At 43.7% G+C, this 27,330-nt stretch overlaps 1 protein-coding gene across 1 annotated transcript in view; it reads right to left on the reverse strand.

Annotated features, from left to right (window-relative positions):
• Nucleotides 1-27,330, reverse strand: part of VIPR1 (vasoactive intestinal peptide receptor 1) — a 97,295-nt gene that overhangs the window by 16,614 nt on the left and 53,351 nt on the right. Inside the window, exons 4-7 of the mRNA XM_014873698.2 lie at nucleotides 19,924-20,027; nucleotides 15,452-15,552; nucleotides 12,949-13,081; nucleotides 1,270-1,423 (exon numbers count right to left, since the gene is read on the reverse strand). Of these exons, the coding sequence (XP_014729184.2) occupies nucleotides 1,270-1,423; nucleotides 12,949-13,081; nucleotides 15,452-15,552; nucleotides 19,924-20,027 (492 nt within the window). The remainder of the gene's footprint in view (nucleotides 1-1,269; nucleotides 1,424-12,948; nucleotides 13,082-15,451; nucleotides 15,553-19,923; nucleotides 20,028-27,330) is intronic.

The raw sequence follows: 27,330 nt of genomic DNA on the forward strand, positions 1-27,330 counted from the left end.
GCCTTGTCCCCAGTCCCTCTCCAGCTCTCCTGGAGCCCCTTCAGGCCCTGCCAGGGGCGCTGAGCTCTCCCTGGAGCCTTCTCCTCTCCAGGGGAACATTCCCAGCTCTCCCAGCTCCAGAGCAGAGGAGCTCCAGCCCTGGAGCAGCCCCAGGGCCTCCACTGCAGTTGCTCCAACCACTCCACATCCTTCTTATTTTGGGGACCCCATGGCTGGATGCCTCTCTGCAGGTGGAATCTCAGATGAGCAGAGCAGAGGGACAGAATCACCTCCCTTGACCTGCTGGTCACATTTTGATGCAGCCCAGGACACAGTTGGGTTTTTGGGCACGTTCTGAACTCATGTCCAACCTCTCATCCACCAGAAGCCCCAAATCCTTCTCAGGACTTAGGTGGGCTGGGTGCTGTCTACAACATCTCTGCCCCACCTGAGTGCCCAGGTATCTGTGCTAAATTCCTGATAAAAATGCCAGTCAGGATCACAGAATTCACAGAATCACCAGGCTGGAAGAGACCTCCAAGATCATTGAGTCCAACCCAGCCCTGACACCTCAACTAACCCATGGCACCCAGTGCCACATCCAGGCTTTTATTAAACACATCCAGGGATGGTGACTCCACCACCTCCCCAGGCAGACCATTCCAGTACTTTATCACTCTTTCTGTGAAAAACTTTTTCCTAATATCCAGCCTAATTTTCCCTTGACTCTGCTTGAGACTGTGTCTGTTTCTGTCAGTGCTGCCTGGAGACAGAGACCAACCCCAGCTGACACAGCCACCTTCCAGGAGCTGTAGAGAGTGACAAGGTCACCCCTGAGTCTCCTTTTCTCCAGGATAAACAACCCCAGCTCCCTCAGTTGTTCCTCACAGGGTTTGTGTTCCAAGCCCCTCACCAGCCTCGTTGCCTCCTCTGGAGTTTAGGAGTCCTCCCTAAACTGAGGGGACAGAACTGGACACAGCACTCAAGGTGTGACCTCACCTGTGCTGAGTCCAGGGGCAGAACCTCCCTGCTCCTGCTGGCCACACCATTCCTGTTCCAGGCCAGGGGCCATTGGCCTTCTTGGCCACCAGGGCACACTGCTGGCTCCTGTCCTGCTGTCCATCAGTGTCCCCAGGTCCCTTTCTGCCTGGGCACTGTCCAGCCACTCTGTCCCCTGCCTGTAACACTGCAGGGGGTTATTGTGGCCAAAATGGCACTTGGATTTATTAAACTTCACCCTATTGGACTCTGCCCATCCCTCCTGGCACCCATCCTGGAGGAGATACATACCCCAGCCGATCAGGATGTACCACCAGAAGTATTTCCTCTCCGAGAAGAAGGAGATGACCAGCAGGGTGTGAAGGTACAACCCCTCCACCAGCAGCCAGAAGAAGTTGGCCATGACACAGTACTGGAAGAAAACCATCATAGCCTTGCAGCCCACCTGGAAGAGAAGGAATGAAGAGTGGTGAACTGCAGCACATTCCCACAGCAAAGACATTTCTACCAAATTACCAGTGATCCTTGCTCTGGGTGTATCTTTGGGATTGCTTTGTGCAGCACCTGAACTCCTCATGGAATGAATTCTATGGTGAGAAGCCAAGTCTAGAAAAAGTTGGTTCCTCTTTAGGAAAAGAAGGACTGGGATATGTATTTTTAAAATAAAGCATAGGCAGGAGAAGCAGGGTAAGCACACAAAAGCATGCACAGCTTTTATTGCTTTGGAAGGGGAGACATTTGAAAAGAGAAGGTGAATTGTTTACCTTCAGGAAATGAATAATTAAACACAGTAACTTGCTGCGTGGAGATTTCACTGCAGCACAGGTAATGGGAACAGCTCCCTTAGCAAAGAAATAGATATAAATGGAAATTTCTGACACTTAAGGGAAACTTTGCACCCACTGCATCATTACACATCCTCGAGTTGTTGACTCAGCAATTGGCCTGCTGCTTTCAGTGGCTCTGCCTGGCTCTCCCTGCACTTTCTGGGGCAAGTGTTTGCTCTCACTTTCTGGTTGGTGGCACTTTTTTTGGTGTCCTGCATGTGTAGAATGTTTAATTTAGAGCAATAATTTGCTCCAGTGCCAAGATGCCACTTCCCCTTCTACTGCCCTCCTGCTGAAAGCAGTTGCTATGAAACACTGGCTAAAAGAAGAAGTGTGGAAAGAGTTTTTTCAATGCCACATGTTTTGGGAGGGGCTGTCCCCACCCTCAGCTCTCCCCTCAACTCCTCAGTGTGTGACACTGGGGACCCTGATGGGCTCCTGATGATCAACTTCTGTGCACATCAGCTCCCTCCTGGGAGGCACAGCATAAACACAGACTTGCTGAGGGGTAGTGATGGGCAGGCAGAGCAGGAATTGAACTCCTTTCCAACTCACAATATCCTGTGTGTGACTTCAGGGACTGCCAGGGAGGGAAGGTGGCACAGGGCTGGGGATGCAGCAGCCTCATCCCTATGGCATCACCACACATTTGGTTTCTCCCCGATTTTGTGGGCAGGTGGCTGTTTGACATTGTCACCCCCCCCTTCCCTTCCCCCAAAGCCTGCTTGGTGTGTCTGCAGCCAGCAGGGATCTGTGTGAGGGAATTCCTTTGTGGTTTCACTCTGTTGCTGTTCAGCAGCTCCCAGGTGAGACACGGGGTGTTAGGGACAGATTTGATGCATCTCAACCACCTGCCTGTAAAACAAGGATTTCCTTTGGGGATTCATCACTTCTGGATGGTTGCACAGAACTCGTGGCAGAGGCAGGAGGCTGGAGCACAGCACAAAGGGACTGCAAGGCTTCACAGGACAAGGGAAGGCTGCTCACAAAGAGTGCAATGATTTCTGCCCAGCAGAGACTCTCAGGAAGGGATTTCCAGCCTGACTTTGCAGCTATTGCTGTACAGAGAGAAAGCCGTGCTGAACTCAGGCTGTGGCAGCAGAAACTGCAGATCCAAATCCATCCCCTCTTCTCCCAGTACTGGCAAACATCAATTTTGTGGCAGTCTCTGACCCTAATTCCTCTCTAAAGTGCTGGTGGCTTGTCACAAAGCTGAGGTGGATGATGGTTAGCAGCTGGATCTGATCATCTCCAATGATCAACCCCTAATGATTCTATGGTTTTATTTCTCCATGCACACGGGCAGCAGCTGGGTTTTGGCAACTTCTTCTCTGCAGGACCTGCAGCAGATCAATTCTTTGCTCCTTATATATATATCCAAGGAATATTTGCTTATTTGAGCAGTTCCTGCCACCCCTGGAATTTTTGGTTTTTACCTGGAGAAAAGACCTTTTTGTGTACCATTTTGAGTGCACGGCAGTAATGTCTTGAAGCCAGGGATCCCCCATGGCACAGGGATGTTCTGGACAGAGTTGGATGCATTGTCCTGTCCTTAAAATTAAATAATGACATTTTTCTACTGTCTGAGCTTGCTACCATTACCTAAAGTGTGTAAGTTTGAAAGAGATATTTGTATGAGAGGGGCAGTTTGATTGTTGATGATTCCATTAATCCTCTTTGACAGTGGCACATTTGAAAAACAGCCCTTCCTGGCTTTTGGGAGACCTTATTCCATGCAGCACCTGGCAATGGGTCTCTAACTTCCTGATTGATTAAATTCAGCCTCAGAGAAGCTGGTTTAATGCTGGGGAATAAAACCCTCTTTTATGTAAGGTATCTTACCCTTTAGATGACAGACACAGGGCAGAGATGAGCCATTACATCTCTAGAATTTATTTTTTTTCATAAAGAGCAGACCTCACGATGTGTCACTGTTCAAAGACTAACATGGGCTGTTTTTAGAACAGGCATTTTCAAGAGGAAAAGCTGAATTACATCACTGCTTTTTCTACTCTCTCTTTTTCCACAGGCTCATTTACAGACTATTTCCTTGTCTTTCTTCCTGCTCTGCTCATGTCCACAGGAGAAGTGGCAGTGAGGTGTTTTTCCCCCTGATTTTGTGGATGGCACATCTGCTCAAGTGGCTCCTCTGTTGTTCTTCTATTCAGAGCTGCATCAGGCATGTGCCACTTGCTTTTCCCATGAAAATCCCTCCCATTCCACATAGCTGAGCACAGGGAAGGGCTCTGCCTCCAGCCGGAGGCACTGGGCTCTTGACCCCTCCTGACAAACTCTTGGATCCCAACACATTTGTGCTTCTCTGGAAATTCCTCATAGTCAACAAGAAAATTTAATCTTGATTATTGTACAAGTCTGCTTGAGGATGGGGCCTGTCTTAGACCTGCTTTCAAGAGGAAGAGGAAAAGAGAAGGGACACAAGGGTGGGAACAAGAAGAGTGAGAAACAACCCTGCCATGCTTTTTACTTGTGCCCAGCAGCACATTTTCCTTTGGAGTAATGCTAGCCCCCAGAAAAACATCTTTCTCTTCATTTCTCAGGTGAGTCAGCTGGTCACTACATCAGCTTTATGGCCCACCTATAAAAATATAGTTCAGATGCTGGAGGCAGTAATCAGCTCAGAGCTGAATGTGCACTAAATATACATATATCATTCTCCTCAGTGGCAGTAACTCTGCTCATTCATAACTCCTGAAGGTTGTCAGTCTGGACCAGCTGATTAATTTCTCAAGCTCAATATGAGCACCTTAGTTGGACAGGAATTGGTCTGAATTTTTGATCACATCCATGATCACCCTCCTGTGAAGGCAATAAAACTCTATGAAAAAAGGCAATGATCTCCACAAAAATGCCAACACAAGCCTCCCTTGCCTTCTTTAGTAAAGATATGGTTTGTTACAGGTTTAGGATTTGGGTTCAGGAAGGATTTAGACCAAAGAAGCACAAAGAAGCACTTGAGTGATTGATATCCCACCTGCCACAGCTGGACTGGGAATACTGGAGTCTCACTGCTCCAGCCACAAGAATCCCCATCACAAGACCTGACCTGTTCCTTGCCCTGTACAGAATTATGGAATAGTTTGAGTTGGAAAGGACCTTTTAGGGGTCCTAGCCCTGTGTGGCCTGTCCAGTGTATGGACACAACCCCTGTGCAGACCCCAATTCCTCCCTTATACCCATAAACTCTGTGGCTTTCCGTGGTGTGGAAGGTTTGGGACAAGGCACCAAGACATATTTAAGTCAGCTTAAAGATATATTGAAGACTCCCATGCAATCCTGGTCAGTGATTCAGCTCCTTCAGTTTTTATGCAGCAAAAATGTGGGCTCAGATTTGCCTCAATCCATCAATCCATAAAACCTTGAGACTTCAAAATCCTCCTTGAAGGTACTTTGGTGCTGTTACCTGGCTACCACCAGCACTGCAGCAGGAAGAGATTTACACTGAGATTCCTGCAGGTCTCTTCCATAAAAGGCTGATAAAAACTCATTTTCCCAGTGACAGATTTATCCAGCACTTTTGTTTTATGTTGCCCAGAAGACATGACCTGTGGGAAGGGCTGCTGACTGCATTTGCACTCAGCAAGAGCTGATCTCCTCCCCAGCCTGGTCAGGGAGGCTTCCTTGACCTTATTTAAAAGCTTTTCATAGATCCCACTCATGACCTGGAAGATGGGATAGCACTGGGCAGGCATTGCCTGCTTTGGAGATGCTGAAATTAAGAATTTCCAGCACAGGGACTGGCCCAACTCTACAGCTCCATAAAGTTCCACTTTAGACACTCATAATCATAATTCAGGAATGCATCACTTTTGAGCTGTTCCCTTCTGTTGAGACATCCACTTTAACCAAACCATAATGAAATCTGTAATAATGATTCAATAACCAAATAATTGCTCTGCTTGTAAGGTTACACAGTGTGATTAATTCCCCATCTCACTATCATGGCACTGGAATTCATGTAAGTGTCTAATTCCCAATAATTTTATAATCTAACTGCTCTGTCCAGGGCTAAAGATGTCCCATTAATTTCTGTACCTGTGGCATGGAGATGTCAGGATGGACTCAGTTTCCAAACATGTTTTCAATTTTCATGGGGGATTTTGCTCTGCTTTTAACTTAACTTTTTGTTCACAGAATCTGAGAACCATTTGGTTTGGAAAAGACTTTTATTATCATTGAGTCCTACTGTAAATCCAGCACTGTCAAGGCCACCACTAAACCGTGTCCCAAAGAGAGAGAGAAAGAGAAAGAAAAAAAGAGAAAGAGAAAGGGAAAAAGAAAAAGAGAAAAAGAAATTAGTTTATGTTAGCTTAGGCTTAGCACAGCCGATCTTTTCTGTAACAACAGCAAAAAAAACAAATTATAAACAAAAGCCAGACTGCCTGGCAAAAAGCCATCACTTTCATTTCTTCCCTCAGTTTAATTGCAGTTGTAGACAGATTCAAACAAGTGGGCAATAAAAAAAAAAAGCACAAAGTTTATGTTTGATAATGAACATGAATTGTCTTCAAATACTCAAGTGAGAAAACTCCTCCTAAATGAATTGGGTGCCTTTGCCTCCCTCCTTCCCTGCCTCCCTATCACAGGGTGTGACAAGCAGGGAATTACAAACAATAAATTGCTGCACTAGTGGGTGGCTCTGCAGATTTTCCTGGAAGATGCACAGAAATTTCGGATGTTAAGAACAATATCTGTGAATGAAGAAATGTGACTCAAGAAATTCTTAAAAGGCCATCTTGACAGAAGCAAAGTGGCTCACGATGGAAGCACATGGATTCCAGTTTGAAAGGCTCTGTTAAACCAATTGATGAGCTCTCAACACTTATGAAAAATAAAAGAACTTCATGGGAATAGTAATCTTAGGTCTTGATGATGAACCTTTCAGAGGTTTCAACTCTAAGTATAAAAATACATTATTAAGAATACAGACAGATGAATTTAACTGGATTCATGGTCACTGTGTGTCTCAGGCACAGGGAGAAGAGTTCCCAAACCCATATTTTCCCTGTTAACTTCCTGCTCTGCACCCATGGTGCCCCAGAAACATTCTGCAAGTGCACTCTAAAGCCTTGGCAGTGGCCAATTAATTCAATTTATCTTAACCTGTTTTCCTTCAGGCCAAAATCCATTACACTTTCATGCACCCATTATTGCCCCAAGAGCACGCCCTGGAATGCTTGCCTCATGTCAGCTGTCATTGGGCAATTTATGAAGCCCAATTATTGTGTCTGGGCTCGTGGATTTGTTGCCACTTTATAAAGCAGAAATGCCATTCCCAGATGGATGAGCTGGGCTGTACAGCCTGACCCAGGCACAGCCAGGTAAGGCTTTCCTGCTCCCATCAAAACTGTGCAGCAATGGAGACACCAGGGAGAAGCTTTTGGATCAATTTTTATTTCTTTCCTGTCCCTCCTGCACACACAACAAGGTTGGGCCACTAATGAACCTGGATGGAGCATTAGAGAATTACTTCTGCAGAAAGAGCTCAATCCAAAGTCACATGAAATCCAAAGTCCCAAGAGATAAACTCTGCTTTTCTCTGTGCTTTCACCTCCCCAGTGGCAGCTGAAAGCCAGCTGAAAATGGCAGGGCATTTATAGAAACACAATCCCTGAATGGTTTGGGTTGGAAGGGACCTTAAAGATCAACCAGTGCCACCCCTGCCATGGCAGGGACACCTTCCACTGTCCCAAGGTGCTCCAAGCCCTGTCCAGCCTGGCCTTGGACACTTCCAGGGATGAGCTGAGGATTTACAAGGAAGTTACCTGAGACAGCCTCTACTTCATGTGCAAAGCATGGCAGGGGCAGGTCTTGCACTGATTAAAATAAATGGAGTTGCACCAGTGAAATCTGTACTACAACAAATGGAGTTGCACCAGTGAATTTTTTATTAAAATAAACGGAGCTTTACCAGTTTACACCGATGAAAAATGTGGTGCACATGGCTGCACTTCATGCCTTGCCCACTTCCCATGCAGGCTTCCTCCAATTCAGGAAGAAACTCTTATATCTGCTTTCCTTCACACAAGAAGCAACTTTAAGCCCTATGACTGTGATCCTCAAGGCTATTTAACAATTTCTCTTTGCTGGTTTTAACAGGGGTTATGTAACTGCCAGCCTTGAAGGACTCAGCCTTTCTATTTTGTCTCTCAGGAATTCTTGTTTGATTTTTGGGAGCAGTCTTGTGAACATTTCTGAGATGCTGTTTAGCTCTGGCTGGTCTAACCTGGGTGTCAGTTGAGTTCAGACATAAAAAATAGAATTATCTCGGTAAGTGGGTTAACTGTGCCTGCTTTGTGCTCATCAATCACGGGATAATGGCACTCATGAGCACATCTTCAGTGATAAGCCAAGACAACCACAAGGCAGCAACCCAAAAGAGGAGGTGATGGGGGTTTTAACAAAGCCCTTCCTCACACTTTTCCCATTTTCCCTCTTTTTTGGTGACTGTGGTGTGTTAAGGTGCCAGCCCATGATGGTGGCACAGGATTATAGAGTCACTTAAACAAAAAAAAATTCTTCTCCAGAGCTTTGCCAGAGTCTGATCTTCTGCCTCCATTCCTGGGTTATTTCCAGGATGCTTCCACCCCTTCCCTTTGCTTTCTTTCTGTTGTTTTCCATGATTTACAGGACCTTTCTCTAGGGCTTGCTTTGAGTTTTTTGTTTTGTTTTATTCTTTTTTTCCCTTCCTCTCTGTTTTGCTGTAAATCTTAGATTGTAGCAGTGATCATCAGATATCACCCAACAACTGACTCTCTAATATTTGCTTTGCTTTAACACAAGTGTATAAAAACCTTGCACTGTTCCATTTCTCCATCAGCCTGCATGTCCTGGTGCTTCCAAATGGATCTGAGCAGCCTCACTGCTGGAAATGAAAATGTATCTGTCTTCAAATTCCATAAATAAAATTCATTTAGGGGCCTGTAGCTGTTATCAGTTTGTCTTGAGGGAATTAATGTAAAAAAACCCACCAATTTTCCACTCTGAAAATATGAGATATGCATGTAAATTCTCAACTGCTGAACTCCCACTCTCTTTCGTTAAGAATAAATTTTGTGTTGGATTTTTTTATTTTTCTGGAATAATACAAAAGGGAAAAGATGAATGAGGTGATCTCCCTTGGCTGAATTGCCAGCAAGGGCAAATTTGCAGAGCTCAGAAAGGAAAAGTCAGCCTGAATTTAATCTGAAGAACCTGATCTTTGTTTACAGCAAACTGCTGGCTTTGTCTTCAGTGAGGCTGGAAATGTAAGTGGTTCATCATTATTATGACATCCAGATATGACAGTAATGAAACTATATCAAAACCTATCCCTAAACCCACAAAAAATTAAATAAAACAACAATTGAAGTGTTCAGTTCAATCCTTCTACCACTTTTGTTGTTTTGACTGTTGTTTTTTACAGGGAGTTCTCCAGGGAGAGAAGGAAAGGGGAAGATAAATTGTGGGAATGCCAAGAGGGAAGGGCATTAACCTAAAGAAATCAGTGTGAAAAACTAAAACTTCTAAGGAGGCCTCTTGAGTCTGGCAGGAGAAAAAAAACCAAAACCAAACAGAAATAATGAAGGCAAATCCAGACTGTAAAATGGTGCAACTTTTCCCCACACTATGAACAACTGTAGATGTAACAAAGCCACGTGTGGTGAGTTTTGTGTCAGAAATGACCAATTAGTGAGACAGAACATAACCTGAATGAGTCAAAACCAACAGCTATTGAAGAAATCCAAGTGGGTGGCTCCACAGAACCCTCTTGAGCCTGATCATCTCCACATCCAAGTGCTTAAAGCCCCAAATGACAAACACACTTGAGCAGATGCCTGGTTTTAATCCATTTAAGTCAATAGGATGATTCAGTTACGTATAATTGCAATTAAAAAGCTACATAAACACATTATGAGAGAGAGGGAGGAAGTGGGTTTGGTCTCCTCATGGTACCTTCAGCAAAACCTCGTGTCTGTGCATGCCCATCACACCCCTCTGCTCTTTGGACCCCTCTAGAAAATTCAAGGTCCCTGCAGCGTTTTGTTTCTTACTGGAAAATCCCACAAAAATCCACTTTTGGAAGAAGCCAGTCTAAGGATTCTCCATGAGCCAAGTGAGCCACACTGTGCCTAGAAACAAATCCAACAGATTTGGACACCTGGGAAGAGGAAAAGGAGTGAGGGACATTTACAAAGCCACTGGTGCTGAGTTTCCTTGGTGTGGGACCTTGTGCAGGTTCTGGGTTTAAAGACAATTTAAACCTGCCCCATTTAGTCATAAAAACAAGCCCTGCCTGTCAACTCAGGGTTTCTGCCCAATGAAAGCAGGTTGATTTTTTCACCCAAGCAGCAAGACTTTTCTTTCCCCCAGGAGTGAGTTCATCCATAAAGTAGGACCAAGGAACTCAAGGGGGCTACAGATGCCACACATCACTCTGCAAACATCCCCCAGTGCTGCCTCACACCATGGCTCAGTGATGCTCATCACATATATTTTGCCTGCACTGGTCCTGAAATGCTTACAGCCACATTCTCAAGCACTGTGGCCCGTAGAAATGCTCAATAAATTAATTTTTTGGGATGCTTTTTCATGTTAAACTCAGTGGCAATACAAAACGCTTTGAGTTTAAAATGGTGGAGAGTTAACATCACACCTGAAGTATCCCAAACTAGGCAAAATAAAGTGAAAATGCAGTAAAGCCTATTAAAAGGGTTTTTTTATTACATATAAATCTTCCTGTGTTGGAGTTCCTACTTGATTGAGGCATTGACACATTTGTTGGTGGAGAGCTTAATGTATTTTTGTGTGGCTGGAGCACACAACATAATTTAAAGTCTTCTTACTGCAGCAGGTAATATCAAACTGAGGATTTTGGTGCCTTCATCAGAAATGCTGGGAGAGGTTTCTATTTATTTGGATTTTATAGGCTTAAATCAGTTCTGGAAAGGTGGGGGGGTGTCTTTACCCTTTCATTCCCTGAAGGAACTGAGTGTGGCACTTTCTCTTGTAATGAAACATTTTTATTGCTTTGGGTTTGCCCTGTTCTAAACCAGAGGAGCAGTGAGAGCATTCAGCAAATTGTTTGTTCAAATCTCTCCCCAGACTGAATGAGCTCAAGGCCACATCCAGCCATTACACACAAAACCTTCAGTGAATTGTGTATAAAATCCTGAGTATATGAATTAGCACCACGTCTCCCAAGCCAAGCTTTATCCTGCAAGTTCAAAGCACAAACTTAACTCAAGCCAGCCTAACCCAACCCAGCCAACCCCACAGGAACATAACGGATTTTATAACAATTTTTCCTAACAGATGAATGTTAGGAGAGGCATTTTGTGGCAGTGTTTTTACACTGTGACCTAAAACGTTGCCCAAAATGCTGCTTCAAGACTGGGGAAGATTTTGTAAGGGCTATGCTCAGCCTAATGTGGTGGAGACAGATTTGTCCCATATAATTTTATAACTGTTATGTATCATCCAGTCATTCACCCTGAGCTGGCAATTAACTAAAAAATCTTCTGATGGGGAGAAACACAGAAATGTTGTAGCCACGGGGCTACCTGAAAGTGCAGGCATTCTGGATTCTGCAGGAAAATTCTGTATTTACACCCAGAAATGTTTCTGGATGGATGAGAGGCAAACATTTCTCAGCTCTCTGCAACTGTGCCTCAGTTCTGATCCAGCAAAATCCAGTGCAAACTCCCACAGGGATGAGAGGTTGCTTCCCACTCCATAGACTGTCCTGTCCTGGATCCTCTGCCAATTGGCATTGACAATTAATCTGTGGCAATTTATTCCAGTTTCCATGTCTTTCTATCCATTCATGGACCTTCACAAGAAAATCCCCTTCCTGAATCACAGGGAGGAAGCAGCACTCAGGGACATTCCAAAGGGAGCAAATCATGCTGCACACAGTTCTTGGGAAAAGCTGAGAGGAGGCTGCTCTGGGTTTCAACTGAGAGATGCACAAGCAGAAAGGTCACTACAACAGCAGGGTAAGGATACAGAAAAGCCAGCAAGCAAGGAAGAAATTGAGTGGCTGGAAAAGAGAATCTTTTTTTTCTGGTGCTCTATGACATAAAAAACAGGTCCAGAGGGATCTGCTGAAGTGCTGTGCCCAGTCCCTGCTATTATCAGCAAGCAGCTCATCCAATGCTCTGAATTTACTATGGAGGGTTCCTGTTTTTCTTTTTTTTTTTTCTCCCTGGATAACTTCTGATCACATCTCTCCGTATTGGTGATTTCAATTTCCTGCCTAAATTTATTCATGACTGGTGTCCTCTTACGTCAGTGTGGCCTTTAAATAAACAACCCTTCTCCCTCCTTAATGTTTGCTCCAGCTGATAACACTGAGTTTGAAAGGCAAAAAAAATAACCCAGCTCCTTTATTCCCCTTATTTATCATCCCAGTAGGGAAATCTCACAGTTGCAGACAGCGAGCGTGGGATACTGATTCAGATAAAAAATGGATGATGATGTCTGCACATAGATTTCCTGCCTAAAGTCCTGCAGGGATCTGATCACTGGAGCCCAGAGAATCACCCACATGCAGGTGCCTCCTCCCAAAGGACTGAACAGCATTCCAGGCTCCAGGGAACAGATTAATTAGAGCCCATTATCTATGGATGCACTTCACACACATAGCTCATGTGTAGGTACTTACCCCAGAGATAATTGAGATTAGTTATGTGAATTTGGATCTGACTCCCATCCTCACTGAGGGAAAAGCTTCTATTGAATCCCTAAACACAAATCTCCTTTTACCAGGATATCCAAGAAATCAGCATGTGGCTGGGAGATGGACACAGGACTCACAGGAGCCCCAACATCCTGTACAGCCTCACTTGTGGGTTTGATAAAATCCTTAAGGTTCAAAAAGACCTCTAAAATTGTCAAGTACAACTTCAGAAAGGACTAGATATAAAATACAAATATAGACATTTTGGACTCTGATAATCAATTTATTCCTTCTCCATATAAATCAAATTGCAACAATCATGGATTATTTCTTCCTTTCAAAAGAGGAAAGGATTTGAAATCTTCCTGAGATAGTGCCTCATGTTCATTTGCAAGGTAATTTTTGGTGGATTGCTGAAGAGGGCAACAAAATGAGGTGGAAATTTCAAAGTGCAAGGCTACTTACTGAACTCACAAAGCAGTGCTCAGACTCCCCACTTTCAAACAGGATCACATCCTTTATGAAGACTGCAATGGCTCTCATGATGAAGGACATGAAGAGGTGCATGTGAATGTAATTTCGAGTACAGTGTAGTTTTCTGTTGGGAAGAAATGAAACATTTCTGAATAGCAAATCTTCTCAAAAGCATTATTTTTATATTTACACGTTTCTTCTACCATGACAGAGAGTCCCAATTAAACATTAGAAACCCTGAGACAGGCTCTGGTCTGATGAACATCACCACAAATCCATTTAAGCCTCTTTAATTCCTCAGAACATGGCAATCCACGTATCTGCAGCAGGACTGCTGCTTTTTCAATCCTCAGAAAAACAGGGAAAAACACAGAATGACAGAAAACAGGTCCATCCCACTGCTCTCCACTGGAAAAGAAATGTTTTTGATTGAGCAGACTGTGTTCATGATAAACATTCTGTTTTCTACAGAATGTTTCTGCTGCAATAATTCTTTTCAAAGTGAAACGTCTCTTCAATCAGGCAAATAAATTCTTAGCATCTGTTGCCAGAATTAACACATATTACAGGCTTTCTGGAGCAATATGAACTATATTTTCACTTTTAAATTACTGGTTGTTAATGATACTGAGAATTACACCAGAGTTTCTCTATCCCTTGCCCACTGATATTTTGAAGATGAATTCTGATCAAGCAAGAGCTTTTTTTTCAAGAGAGATTTTACAACAACTAAGGTGAAAGGCCTAATAGTCTGGAAATGGGTGCTTTGTGCAGACACCAGAACCACAGCAGACCTCACTCAGTAAAACAATCAAATTACCACCTCTTAACGAGCCACTGTGCACTGGCAGAGGTTGTGCTCCTAATCTCTGATGATGGCAAAATGATGGGGCTGAGCTGAACCCTCTGTGCCTGCTAAGTCAAGTTCAGCTGTTTCCCAGCAAGGAAAAAACAGGATCCTCAAGGGTTTCCCCAGCCTGGCTGGCACCTTGCACCTTGTGGAGGTGATTTGTTTGTGTCTGATTGACTCCTCCATTGTAAGAGGAGTGGGGAGAGAACGTGGGAGGAGAAGTGAAAAGTTCCTGAAGGGTGAGAGAGTGTGAGAGTTACCCTAGAAAATGTGCTCTGTCTTACGTGAGGAGATGGAACCTCATCCAAAGGGCTCTTCCATCTCACACAGGTCTGCTTTTTGCTGATGTCCCTTTACACAAATGAATTTATAATAGGAGATTACATATATGCAGACTTCTTCACTGGAGGCACCCAAATTTAGATGTCTGAATCTATTACTAACAATAGACAGCAAGAATTAATAGATTTTCTGCAATCTGGGATTCTAATGCCACTTGATGAACTGCAGACTGTCTGCCCATCCATCCATGAGGCCCTGGGTCTCCTGAAGGCCACACTTGTGCATATCTCAGGGACACCAGAAAGTTTAAATGGCCCTGGGTGTCTCTGTCTTGCCATAGAGGGGCAGCAGGAAGTGTTTTTGGAAAAGACTTTGGGAGGAAACAGGGTGCCCAGAGAAACTGTGGATGTTCCATGCCTGGAAAGTGTCCAAGGCCCAGCTGGATGGAACTTGGAGCAACCTGGGATGAAATGATCATTAAAGTCCCTTCCAACCCAAACCATTCTGGGATTTTGTGATCCTGGATATTTTTGGATGCCATTTTGAATACCTACTTTAGGTAGAAATTCCATGGTATCCATATACAGCATTCTGACTAGGACTCTGTGGACTGTAACTCTCTAACAGAGATCCATTACAGAACAATCTGCCTTTGGTGAGATGAATCCACCTAAAGAATTGGATTTGGGTTACAACTCCCACACAAAGGTCACAAATCACACACCAAAACACAGTGACACTGAAAGAAGGAGGAACCTTCCTCCCCAGTGGGGCAAATGGAGTTGTAGAGAGTTCTCAGGGCCTGCCAGAAGGCTCACACTGTGCATCTGTGGGCAAACTTGGAGATCAGAAATGCTGACTTAGAAATGCCATGGAATAAGGCAGGTATTGATGAGAGAGAAATGGAGCTAGGAAAAAGTTTCAAAGGATGGCCTTGCAAATATGACCAGATACTTTGGGGAAATAGAACTATGAAAGGTGCATTGTAATAGAACCCATCAGGGGTGATTTTAGATTACTGGCTTTAAGGCATTTACAGCATGATGTGACAAAAGCTGATAGGCCAAGAAACATTTATAGTGTATTGTAATTAGGAAATAGTTGGTTTTTGATTGTGATGGCGTGAATTATAACATCTGTATTGTCTCACCCTTCATATAAGACTGAAAATGGAATAAAAGATTTTTAAAACATCTCTCAGTTGCCTCATCTCTGGCTCAGAAAAGAGCAAAACCCAACACCCTATTTCAGACTGACAGAAATCTTGGGCATCTTCCTGTAACACTCCCAGCCTGTACAGCCTGTAAATCAGCAGTTTTTGAGTCATCCCCTTCCCTGTGCCTTTTTCTGCTCGTGTCTTACCTGAAGAGACACAGGATGATCATGGCAGCCGTGAGGGCGATGAGGGATAAGGTGTGCCCGATGGTGTAGCCCGTCTTGACCGTTCCGTAGAACGCCGTTTGCTGGTGTGAAAAAAAGAAAACAGGGCTTTCAAAGAGGTCCAAAATGCACTGCTAAACACAGCATCACTGGCTGCTGGGACAAGGAAATCATCCTTCTCCATTCTTTTGAAATACTTCTGACTCCTTCACGCTCTAAAATCCCATCCCACAGCGCGCGCGGCTCAAACACCGCCGGTGTGAGCGTGGAGAACACAGCTGGTTACAGCAGGGCTTGGAGCACTCCAAACCCAGGGTAAAGCCACACAAGGGAAAGGTTCCTGCTGGATGGAGCCTGATTTGACACCTGCAGACACAGCTACAGCCAAAAACCTCGTGGAACAGGAGTGACCGATGTTCGGCTACAGAGTGCGCGGCTCTGGGCCCGACGCGGTGAGTGCGGTGAGACAATTTTACTGAGGAAGTCTGAGGGCAGAACTGGGAAATTGGTTTGCTTGTGTGGAATTTACACTGTGTTTAGGGAAGTGAAAACTTAAAACGTTCTCTCTGTTAATTTGGAAATATGTGTTAAGCTGGAAATTGGTTCATGGTTTGTTCTCTTTGAGAGCACACAGAGAGAATCTCTGAGCATGGGGCACTGCAGGGTTTGGATGCAACAGGGGATCCCAGTCTAAATAAAATGGGTAAATAAGCTCTCCAAAGCTCTCTGGAAACACTCTAAATCAATAGATTTTGATTTTCAGCTTTAAAAAAAAAAAGAGAAGAAAGAATCAAGAGGTAAAATTATTTAGAACTTTAGCAATAAAGAAAATAATCTATGTTTTTAGGAGAATCTAACTCAGTTTATGGAAAATTTTATTTTTTTCCAGCTCTTGATTGACCCTCCTCTGCCCTCCTTGTCACCATCTTCTATAAAGAACCCAAACAACCAAAACCACAAAGAGCACGATAGACAGAAAATCTAAACCCAACCTTGTTTGGAGAAATGCTCCTCCATAACACTGAGAGTTGACATTTTGATGTGCTATTTTCACAGGCTTTGACAAGTATTTGGTACTTTACAGAACCAGTGAGGCTGGGATGAGTTGCAATCCTTTAGCATTTGCACAAGGCAGCTTGGAGGGGTGTTAAAATGAGAATTTTCAGAGATAACACTGGTCATATCTTCAACCACAGATCTCAGAGGTGGTTAAAGCACCGTGTCCTCACAGCCACATCACTAAGAGCTTTGGGTCACTCTGAAGGGATAATTCAAGGCTTTCAGGACAGTTTATCTGCCTGGTCTGGCCCAGGTAAAGCTCTGCAGAATCTCCCGTTTTCCCTGCTGCCCAGGCTGTGGGATCAGCCCAGGATACAATTGGATTTCTGGTCAGCACATGTCCAGCCTCTCATCCACCAGCACCCTGAAGATAAAGTCTTCTTTCCAACTTTCCTGGAGTTTGGGATCCCAAAGGCAGCTCTGACTTTTCTAATTAAAACTGTCAACCTCCCCCATGTTGATTTCATCTTTCTCTGTTATCTCTATTTTTAATGGCATCAGAGCAGAACTGTTCCAGGAGAAGGAAGGAGCTCGTGGTAGGGGACTGTGGAAAGAAGAGGTTGTCCCATCCTTCATTTAGGAGAGCAAAGTCTTCTGCTCTTAGAGTTACCCCCAGGAGCAAGTTATGCACAGAAAGTTCCTGGTGTTACTCAACAAGCAATTCCCTGTTTTTCCCCCATCATATTTTATGGTGACTAATCCTTCCTATGCAGAGAGGGATGGTTCTGCATTCAGCTTTAATGCAGGATATGGGGTCATCTCTGCTCTGCAAACAGCACACACTGACTTCTCACTCTCCACTGCACTTGATAATGACAGCTGCTTCCTATTTTAGAGATCTCAAAGCAGAGAATTTGACCCAAGATCATAAATGGAACTGAAATTTCACCCAAGGTCCAGATTATAAAATATTCTTATTAGAAAAGGAAGGGATGTTGATAAGTGAAGGCAATGCATGCCAGGATGCCTGACTGAATTACAGAATTAAATCAGGCAACTTCATCATTGTCTCTTTGACTTCTAAAAGCTTCTGCTTAATTTCACAGGAGTGTGATAATAACAATTATTTGAGGTAGGTTGCTAAATTGAGATTAACTGAGATTTATTTTCCTTGGTTTCTACTCAGTAACATCAACATTTGTCCCTTGGTTGGCAATGGGAAACATTTACAATTTTGAGAGAAAAAGAAGAGAAATACTGATATAAAGCTTTTCAGGAGCCAAGTGTTTTGAGGTTCATGTCATCCAGCCCAAAATCATCATCTGCTACTTTAGGGACTGCCAAAATTCACAGCTAAAACCTTACACACTGCCCTTATTTATTTTTCATATTTTTTTCTTGTTGTTTCTGACCTGAGACCAAAAGTTCATGAAGTGTTTTACTCCTGGAAGCTTATCAGCCTTTCCTGGACCTCATGTCTTGTACAGCTTGCTGGATTTTTTTTTTTTACTCCCTTTACTTCTTGCTCCCCAAACTCACTGCCAATTCGACAACAACAAAACAAAAATCTATTCTTCTTCACAAGCTGCCTACTGCATGCTCACCCCCCTCAGCCAACTTTCACACAAACTGGACTTTAACAGCAGGGAAAAAAAACTGTGGAAGTCAAGGGAAAATAATTAAGAAAGAATTAAAAGAACACAATAGAGGTTCTCCTGGTAACACGGCGCTCTGGCAATGCTGCACTTTGTCAATGCTGCAATCCATTGGGTGGCCAGAGAATGTCCCAGGAATTCCCAAACCCCCTGAGCAGCAGGAGCACAAGCCAGAGCTCTGGATGGGGGTCCTTCCACAGCAGAGCTGGTTTTTGCAGCCACACAGCTCAGTCTGAGGGATGGACACGTGAGGATGTGAAGTGCTGGCTGACCCTAAAGGCAGACTAAGGCTCTCTTCAGCACAGCCCTGAAGTTCTTTGTGCACCTCTCCCTTTGCTGTTTGCTGTTTTATTTCACATTCAGAGCTGGCCCAGTTCTGCTCAGATCCCCTGTTAACTCTTTGAGTGCCTTGGCAGTGTGTGACCATGCACAGAGACCTCTCACCATATGGAGTCACAGAACCCCAGAATGGTTTGGGTTGGAAGGGACCTTAAAAATCATCTTATTCCACCCCCTGTCCTGGGCAGGGACACCTCCCACTATCCCAGGTTGCTCCAAGCCCTCTCCAACATGGCCTTGGACACTTCCAGGGATCCAGGGGCAGCCACAGCTTTCAGTGCTGGGACCTCAGCACCCTCACAATGAGGAATTTCTTCCCAATATCTCATCAAAACCTCCCCTCCTTTACCTCAGCACCATTCCCCCTTGTCCCATCACTCCATGCTCTTGTGAAAAATCCTTCTCCAGCCCCCTTTAAATACTGGAAACACATAATAATTAATTATTGAGATTCCTATGTCCAACATTCACTAACACAGAGGTATGTCTTAAACAACATCAAAAAAGCATGGGCACAGGTTTAATATAAACACATTATCCTAGTATAGAAAAATATAAATACTGCAACATATGATTGCAGTGAAATATAACTTTTCTTGCATAAACTTTTTCTTGTTGACTATGGGACTGCTACAGGTGATTAGTTTAGATTAGATACTGAACTTTGAGTTAGGTGAGGTGAATCTTGCTTCTAACATTTGTCACCCTCTTTAGACTTTACCCTTCATGTCTCAGCATGCAGCAAACCAGTAACAAACTCCTTCCTGTGGAATAACAATACTCTGTAAAACTAATTATAACTAAGTCAGCAATTGCTAATTTATACATAAACAAATCCCAGAGAACTTTTGGATTTTCTATGAAAATTAAGGAAAATTTCATGAAAAAGTATGTTCCCTACAGTGATCCAGGTATTTAACCAGTTGAGATCTGCAGAGCAGCAAAACATAATTTTTACCCCTTAAGAGCTTTTGATGCTTGTGTTGCCACAGAAAGGCTAGAATCACCATTTCTACTTAAGCATAAATATAAATGTGGAGGGATTGTTTCAAAGTGCACTGTGGGAAGTAAAACACCTGAAGTTATGAGTGGCCATCACATAGACAAAGGTCTGATCTTCTCAGATCCTGGAAATTTTAGATGTCCCATCCCTGGAAGTGTTCAAGGTCAGGTTTGGAACAACCTGGTCTAGTGGAAGATGTTCCTGCCCATGGCAGGGACTGGAATGAGATGATCCTGAAGTTCCCCTCCATCCCAAGCCATTCCATAATTCTATGAGTCTATGACATCAAAGGGAAGAGCATTTCCTTGACCAAACATGTGAGCTCTGCTTCCAAGGATCCTCAAGAGGATCCTTCCCTCTTGAGGAATCAGAGGGGGAATGGGAAAAAGTGGGCATGGGAGGGTGATACAATTCTGATATTGATCCCTATTAAATCTTGACCATCCATGTTTACAAACCTCTTCCCCTGGAGTGCTGTTGGAATCATATCCACAAGCCACAGCATAGGGTGCAGGGTACACGTCTGACCAGCCCTGGCTTGTACAATTCCTGGTCACATTCCCTGGAAGAAAAGAAAAAAACCCATGATTAAAAAAAAAAAAAAAAAACCTTCAGCTCACTGTTAAAACAACTTCTGCCTTTTGTGGTATAAATGCCAAAGCACAATTATTGTAACACTTAGAGTAAACTCTGATATTTTTTCCCTGTTATTAATTTTTCATGTTACACAGAACTCATAAATGGGAGGCATCCATTTTGTTTTAAAGTCCAGAGCTCAGTAAAAAAGTACATTTTAATACAGAGGTGTACACAAAACATCTCTTCTAGTGGTACCACACTGCCACTTGTTACCCAACCTTTGGTTGCTGGCACTGCACCAGTATTGTTTGAATGTTTTATTGTCACATTGACTTTGTTCCTGGAAAATTTTTATCTGAACAGAGCAGTGAAGTATTTAATGCCTTTCACTCTGCCTGTGAGAAGCCAGGAGAGGGATAGATAAAGGGCTCATTTCACACGATGCAGATAAGGCTGGGGGTCTGGGAACTAAATCCAATCCTCCACACCCAGACCTTGCCTACAACTGCGCCCTGATCAAATGTGATTCCTGGGAAATGTACTGCACTCTTGTTTGTGATCAAAACACTTCAAAATTTGGCTGTGAAGGGAGAAAATCCACATGCTGACAACCTGTATTGCCTGTTTTAACTTGTATACTCCAGGGCAGGAAGATTTCCTGGACTGTCAAGCTCACTGAGTGCCTGGGGCCTCTGACCAGCTAAAAAGAGCTTTAATTAACACAGAAACATCTCACTCCTTCAGCCAAGCTGTCAAAACTGAAGTTCACGTGGCTCTCTGGCACTCAGAACTGCCTGATCCATCCAGGATTGTAAGTGCAAAGCACTTCTCACTTTGTAAAACATCTCTGCTCCCTGTCCCAGCTGGACCTCAAACCCACATCAGTCTAATGGAGCAAAAGGAGGAGAGAGCAGAGCCGGGGATCAGCCTTGTCCCCAGGAGGTTTTTAGGCTAACAGGTCAAGATATGGGTTTGTCAAAAAACAACAAAGCAGGAACACACCCAGCAGCACATTGTAAATTGGCCACCCTGCCCACCTCACACAGATCCCATTATTGGGCCATTCCACTGGTGCCACTCACCACACCAAACTGGAAAACTGGTCAATACACCAGAATGAACAAACAGAAATCAAACTTGGCTTCTTAAAGGTGAAAAACGACACCAGTGAAGCTCAAAGAGCTTCGCAAACATTTTCAACAATGGAGTTCTTTGCACACAAGAAAACTCCTGTAAATGGGAGTAAATCAGTTATGCAGCTGTGAGTCACAAAAATATTTGAGTATCACCTCCAGCAATTTCTGACACTTGAATCATCTGAACATCTTCCCAGCCATGGGGCTGCTCTGCACTGAAATCAGCAGCAGACAACCCTTGTGTAAAGTCACTTCTCGAATCCCTGTGACAGGTGGATTTGGACACTAAAACTCGCCCCTTTAATCTGTCTTTGCAGTAGATCTGAGTCTGGGAGGGCTCTGGAAGGTGCCTTTGTTCTCCAGGAGGAGCAAGTTCAGCACAGCCCCGTGGGCTGCTGTTCCCAGGCTTTCCCTGCACTGTTTGCAGCTCTTCTCACCAGGCTTCACCTCGGGATCATAAAGGATTTTGTGCAAACAAATCAAGGACATGACTGTTCAGTACTTTCAGGGTTTTGTTGTTTTTTTTTTGAGGTGTTTTGCAATTTCTGTTATTTCTTCTTCGTGACAATGGATCCCATTATCTGAACTTCACTGCTTCCCATTTCCTGCTCAAAACTCCTCCTCTCTGTTTAGGGATGGTTCAAGATTTCACGGTGGTTTTAAATCTTTGTTTCTTATTCTCAGTGAACTAAGGTGTGCTTCTTTCAGCTTAATTTTCTCCTATTTCTTCTTTTCAGTTGCACTTCCTCAAAATTTTATGATTATTTAAAAATTCTCACCTCTCTCAATGCTTTCAAAAACTGTCTCAGTGCTTTAGATGAGGAAACCAAGGCAGAGGGCAGAACAATGACAAAGCATCAATGGAATTAGAAAAACAATAAGAAAACTTACTCTGACTTTAGGGAAACTCACTTCCCAGAGAAGATTTTCTACCACTCTTTGCTGCTCATGTCACTTTTAGATGTGGAAATTCACATACATGGTGTGATACAAGACACCTTTCTAAAACCTCTCATGTTCACCTGACATCTGAGAGGTACAAAAAGTACAAGGTTACAAAACAAAGATTTTATCACACCACAATTTGGCTCAAGTAGTGCATGATGTCTCTCCTCAGTCCAAATAACATTTCTAATTACTGCTATTTAAAAATATCATTTTCTATACTGAAAATGAGCATAAAATTTGGGAAAGTGCCTCACAAGCTTTGTTTTCTTCTGAGGTTTACAGGCTCAGCTTAGACTGAAGTATTTTTCTGTTCCAAGGTCAAATCCCAGCTCTGCCACAGATCCCTGATGAAAATGAGCCAGTTCTTGTGGTCTCTCGTTTTTTCCAGACTTTGCTAATAAAGTCTAATTATTTGTCAATGGAAAGGCAAATTTTTCAAAGCACCAGAGTTTGTATTTGCCATTTGCCAGAGCTGTTTCTCACTAATTTGTGTAACACAAATTCTCCCTAAAATGAGCACCACTGGAGTACATTGAAAATCTGCAGTACATTGAAAATGACAGTACCAGAAAACACAAAGTTTCTTCACTTGGAATTTATCTCTAGCCTTTCAAAGTTCACTAGATTTCCCAAATTTTCCCATTTCCTATCAGACTGGAGCTAAATTTTTCAAATTGTACTCCTAGAGATTTAATGAGAAAGGAAGGCAGGGGTTTAAAACCACATGTAATTAGCAATGCAGAGTGGAGGAGATTCACTGAGAGATGGGAAGCATCCCAGTGCCAGCAGGTTTGTGCTCCAGGCTCTCCTCTGTGTTCTGGAAAAAGAAGAGGCAGGTCCCTGGTAAGAACAGAGTCCCCTCATTCTCATGGTATTAGTCAAAACCATTAATTAATCTGAGTTTTTTGTGGGGTTTGTATTTAATTTGATTGATGTTCCTACTGTCAAACTGGTGCATATGTTCCTAAAAGCAACGAGGTGAAGTTTTCCATTATAAAAAAAAATTGAAAAAGCCACAACTAACTCTCATTTATTTTAATAACCTCATAATTCCTTGCAAGAGCTCAGTGTCCTGCTTTCACAGCATCCCAGGATGGCATGCAGATATTCCTGCCACATGTCCAATGCCCTGAAACTTCCTGCACCTCTTTTTGTGGCAAAACTCGATTTTTCCTTCTTTTCCTTTCCCCTCCCTGCACATTTCACTTCTAAGAGTGAAGACCCTGATCCTTAATAAATACAGACAATTCCCCCTTTCTTAACAGTAACAATGTCACCCTTGATTAGGCACCTCTTGTAAACCATTTGTTTTCTCATCCTAAAAACAGAGCTGTCAAATTTTAGGACAAAATTCTCATTAGATCTTTTGGTACTGCAATTGTAGGATTCCAGCAAACTTTACCTAGAAAAAGATGCACATTTTTAGGTAAAGGTGGAGGTGTAGCACCAATCCTTCAGAGGAGTGGGGCACAAGCATTGTGACACCTCAGGTGCAAATAAATAATGGAATTACAGAATGGTTTAAGTTGGAAAAGCCCTCTAAGATCAAGTCCAACCATTAACCCCACACTGCCAAGGCCACCATCAAACCATGTCCCCAAGTGCCACATCCACACGTTTTTGAACACTTCCAGGGGTAGTGATGCTCCCTCTGAGCCTCCTTTCCTCCAGTTAATTTTGCATTTTTGATATGAAGGGATGTGTGGACAGCAGAGCACCAGAGCAGGTCGAGGGCTCTCAGTGAAGAGAACCCCACAAAAATCACATTCAATTCCTTGAGTATTTTAATTGTAGTAAATAAATAATGATTATGGTTCATTTTGGACTTTGTTGGAGAAGTGGTGATGTCTTCTTATCTGCTCTCTGCTCATCCCCATCCTCATTTTATTCAATTTTTGTCCCAGTTTCAGAAGCAATGCAGAATAAGAAGTGCTCACAAAGGAGGGGAAAGGAGAGGGGAAATAAATTTAGAGCACCCAAGGAAAAAAGGAGTTTGGCAAACCCGAAACTCAGATGGATCTCACCTCACTGAGTGGGATTCCAGAGCTTGCTTGTGCCCATCTCCACCCCCTTAGGTCAATTAATCTCAGAGCTGAAGCTTAAAAACTGTCAGTGCTAATTTAACTTGTGCATGGTGGACAATTTGCTTTTGGAGAAACTGTGAGACATAAATCCCTATTACAAATGTCATCTTCCACGTATCCAAAGAGAGCTGGAGCACTCTGGTCAAGGGGTGGAAAGTAAAGCACTTTAATAATGAAAGGTGCCAAAAATATTTTCATCCATCTCCCTCACGTGGCACTGATGAACGTCATGAAATAATGAAAATTTTCTGGATCTGTGAATGCCATAAAAAATTAATGTCAAATGACATCAGGACAGTTTAAGGTTTTTAAATGCCAGAAGATATTTTATCCTTTATTGACCATGAGATGGGATATTAGCCATTTGAAGAGCTTATTCTCCATGAGGCAGGAAAATCACATTAACTCTTTGTTTCCTGGTATTTTCGCTCTTTTCCTGCTCTAAATACCTTAAAAAGTTTTTCTCTGGCTCACAACTTGATAAAAGCCTTCATGTTCCTGCAAAGGGATCAAAGAGTACGACACAACCATTACCCAGATGATTGAGTTCCTTGAAAGCTGCTCAATGACACTCACTGCTGCAAAGGAAGAGCTGCTTCACAACCTTTAATGGCATTAATTTTGCAAGAAATCCTATAAAACAGGAAGCAATCTTCCTCTCCCTTTATTTAAGACCATCACTGCTTTCCCTGTTTGTTAATGGTTGTGCAAAGTGTCTGACTCAGAGAGAATCAAAGCTGCTGTTTCTGCTTTGGGAATGGCATCACTTGCTCTGTTGGTGCTCTGCTGAGGAGAAATTAAATCCTGTTGGAAGACATTCCCATCTGCCAGAGCCACTCTGCAATCTTTTCATTGCACATGGAGAGAAACATGTGTTTTATGGATGGTGTTAAACCCATCCTGGAGGGGGAATCTAAAAACCAGCCCATCCCTACCTCTAGGGAGCCTGTTCCTCACCTCTGACTGTAAAACCAGCTCAGGGATAGGCTGACTTGTGGAAAACTCTAAAATCAGTTGATACAAATGCCATTCCACGTTGGAAATCTGGCTTCCTTAATACAGGTATCCTAAATCCTTGTGGATTTTACATCTTCCAACATTTATCAAATGGTACCAGATATTTATGGTTAAAAACCTGAACAGAGCCCTCAGTGTCAGTGCTGTGGGTGCCTCTCTGTGAGCTCAGAGCATTCCTACTCCAGTCAACACAAAATTCATCAATAGAGCCCATGGCACCTCCAGAGCTGTTCAGGTACCCCCACGGTGTCTTTGGCCACTGCTGACCAGATTCATGTGGACATTAAAGGGGACTGGACACCAGTCTTGTACAGACACCCCTGCTTTACAAACAGCAGAAATTAAGAGTCCTGACTCTGCTCTCTCCAAAGAAACTCACCCTGTGCTTTTCCAAACAGGTATTTTCATGCTGTTGTTCATGTGATCACTGTAAATGGCTAATTCAAGTTCAGATGAATCACTGCTCAAACCATACAATCATAAAGTCATAGAATGGCTTGGGTTGGAAGGGAACTTAAAAGATCATTTTGTTCAAACCACCTGCCATGGGCAGAGACACCTTCCACTATCCCAGATGCTCCAAACCCTGTCCAGCCTGGCCTTGGACACTTCCAGGGATCCAGGGACAGCCACAGCTTCTCTGGGACACCTCTGCCAGGGCATTCTCATCCTCACAGGGAAGATTTTACCACCCTCAGAGGGAAACATTTCTTCCTAAAATCTAATGTAACCTAGCCCTCTGTCAATTTAAAGCCATTCTCTCTGGTTCTATACCCTTGTACAACCCAGGGAGCTTTCCAGTGACTGGAATCCCTGCATGACAGTCAGCTGCAGAGAACCAGACTAAACCAGAGGAAACTCCCCCAAAGCAATGTGAAATTGCCCCAGAAGGCTGCTGACCTTGCCAGCTGCAAGGCTGGGTGACATTTGCTGAGGTCGTGGCTCCCAGAAGAGCACACGTGGCCACAGGGGTGTGCAGGGAAGGGCCATGTCTGAGGCTCTTTCTTGGCTGGGCACACTGAGATGAGGGCACAGAGCCCAGGTGAAACTCTGAGTGCTCTGAGGGGAGTCTGGGCTTCTCCCAGAACAGGAATCATTCCCTAGGTAGAATCACAAAGTCACACAGGTTGGAAAAAGCCCTCCAAGGTCACTGATTCCAAGCTTGTCCCCAGCCCAGAGCCCCGAGTGCCACCTCCAGTGCCTTCCTCGGACACCTCCAGGGATGGGCACTCCAAACCTCCCTGGGCAGCCCCTTCCAATGCCTGACCACCCTTTCCATGAAAAAAAATTATCCTGATGTCCAACCTGAACCTCCCCTGGCACAGTTTGAGGCCATTTCCTCTTGTCCTGTCCCTTGTTCCCTGGGAGCAGAGCCCAGCTCTCACCCAACCTAAGGTTTTTTGAGATACTCTGAAGTACCTGACAGATCCAATGACACAGAAACTCTGGGAGATCTGCACCTTTTTGCAGGGGAGCCTGGAGATCAGGATGTCCTGGGACATCTCAGAGAACAGCAGTTGCACCTGAACAGGCAAATTTATTGAGTCTCATAAGCCCATCCTGCCACAAAATTAAAGATATCCCACTGTCCTTAGCTAAAGTCCAACATAGTCCCAATGATTTAAAAGGAAAAAAAAAATATATATACATATAAAATGGAATCTTAGAGTCATTGAGGTTTAAAAAGACCTCTAAGAACATCAAGTCCAACACTGCCAGGTCCACACTAAACCATGTTCCTATTTTGAACACTTCCCTGGACAATGAATCCACCACTTCCCTGGAGACCCTGTTCCAGTGCTTGACCTCTATATATAATCAAATATACACAATATTTTCCTCATTGCTCTAGTGGTATGATGTACTAGAAAGTGTTTTTCAGAGATATTTCTTTGTGTTTTAGTAACTTTGCTGGTATATAAAACCCAGTGAGTGAATGCTGAGCTCAGGGGAGGGCACAGAGCAGGAACAGCAGGAAATTATTTCAAATGCACAGGGGTCTTGTCCTGCAAGATGTGAACTCACAGCAGCTTCTGCCTTCTCTCCCTGGGTGTTGGGACAGGAGTGATGAGCTCCCAGGGAATTTTGGAAACGAGGAAGT

This window comes from Sturnus vulgaris, chromosome 1, assembly GCF_052056855.1.
Source record: "Sturnus vulgaris isolate bStuVul1 chromosome 1, bStuVul1.hap1, whole genome shotgun sequence".
Classification (NCBI taxonomy): Eukaryota; Metazoa; Chordata; class Aves; order Passeriformes; family Sturnidae; genus Sturnus; species Sturnus vulgaris.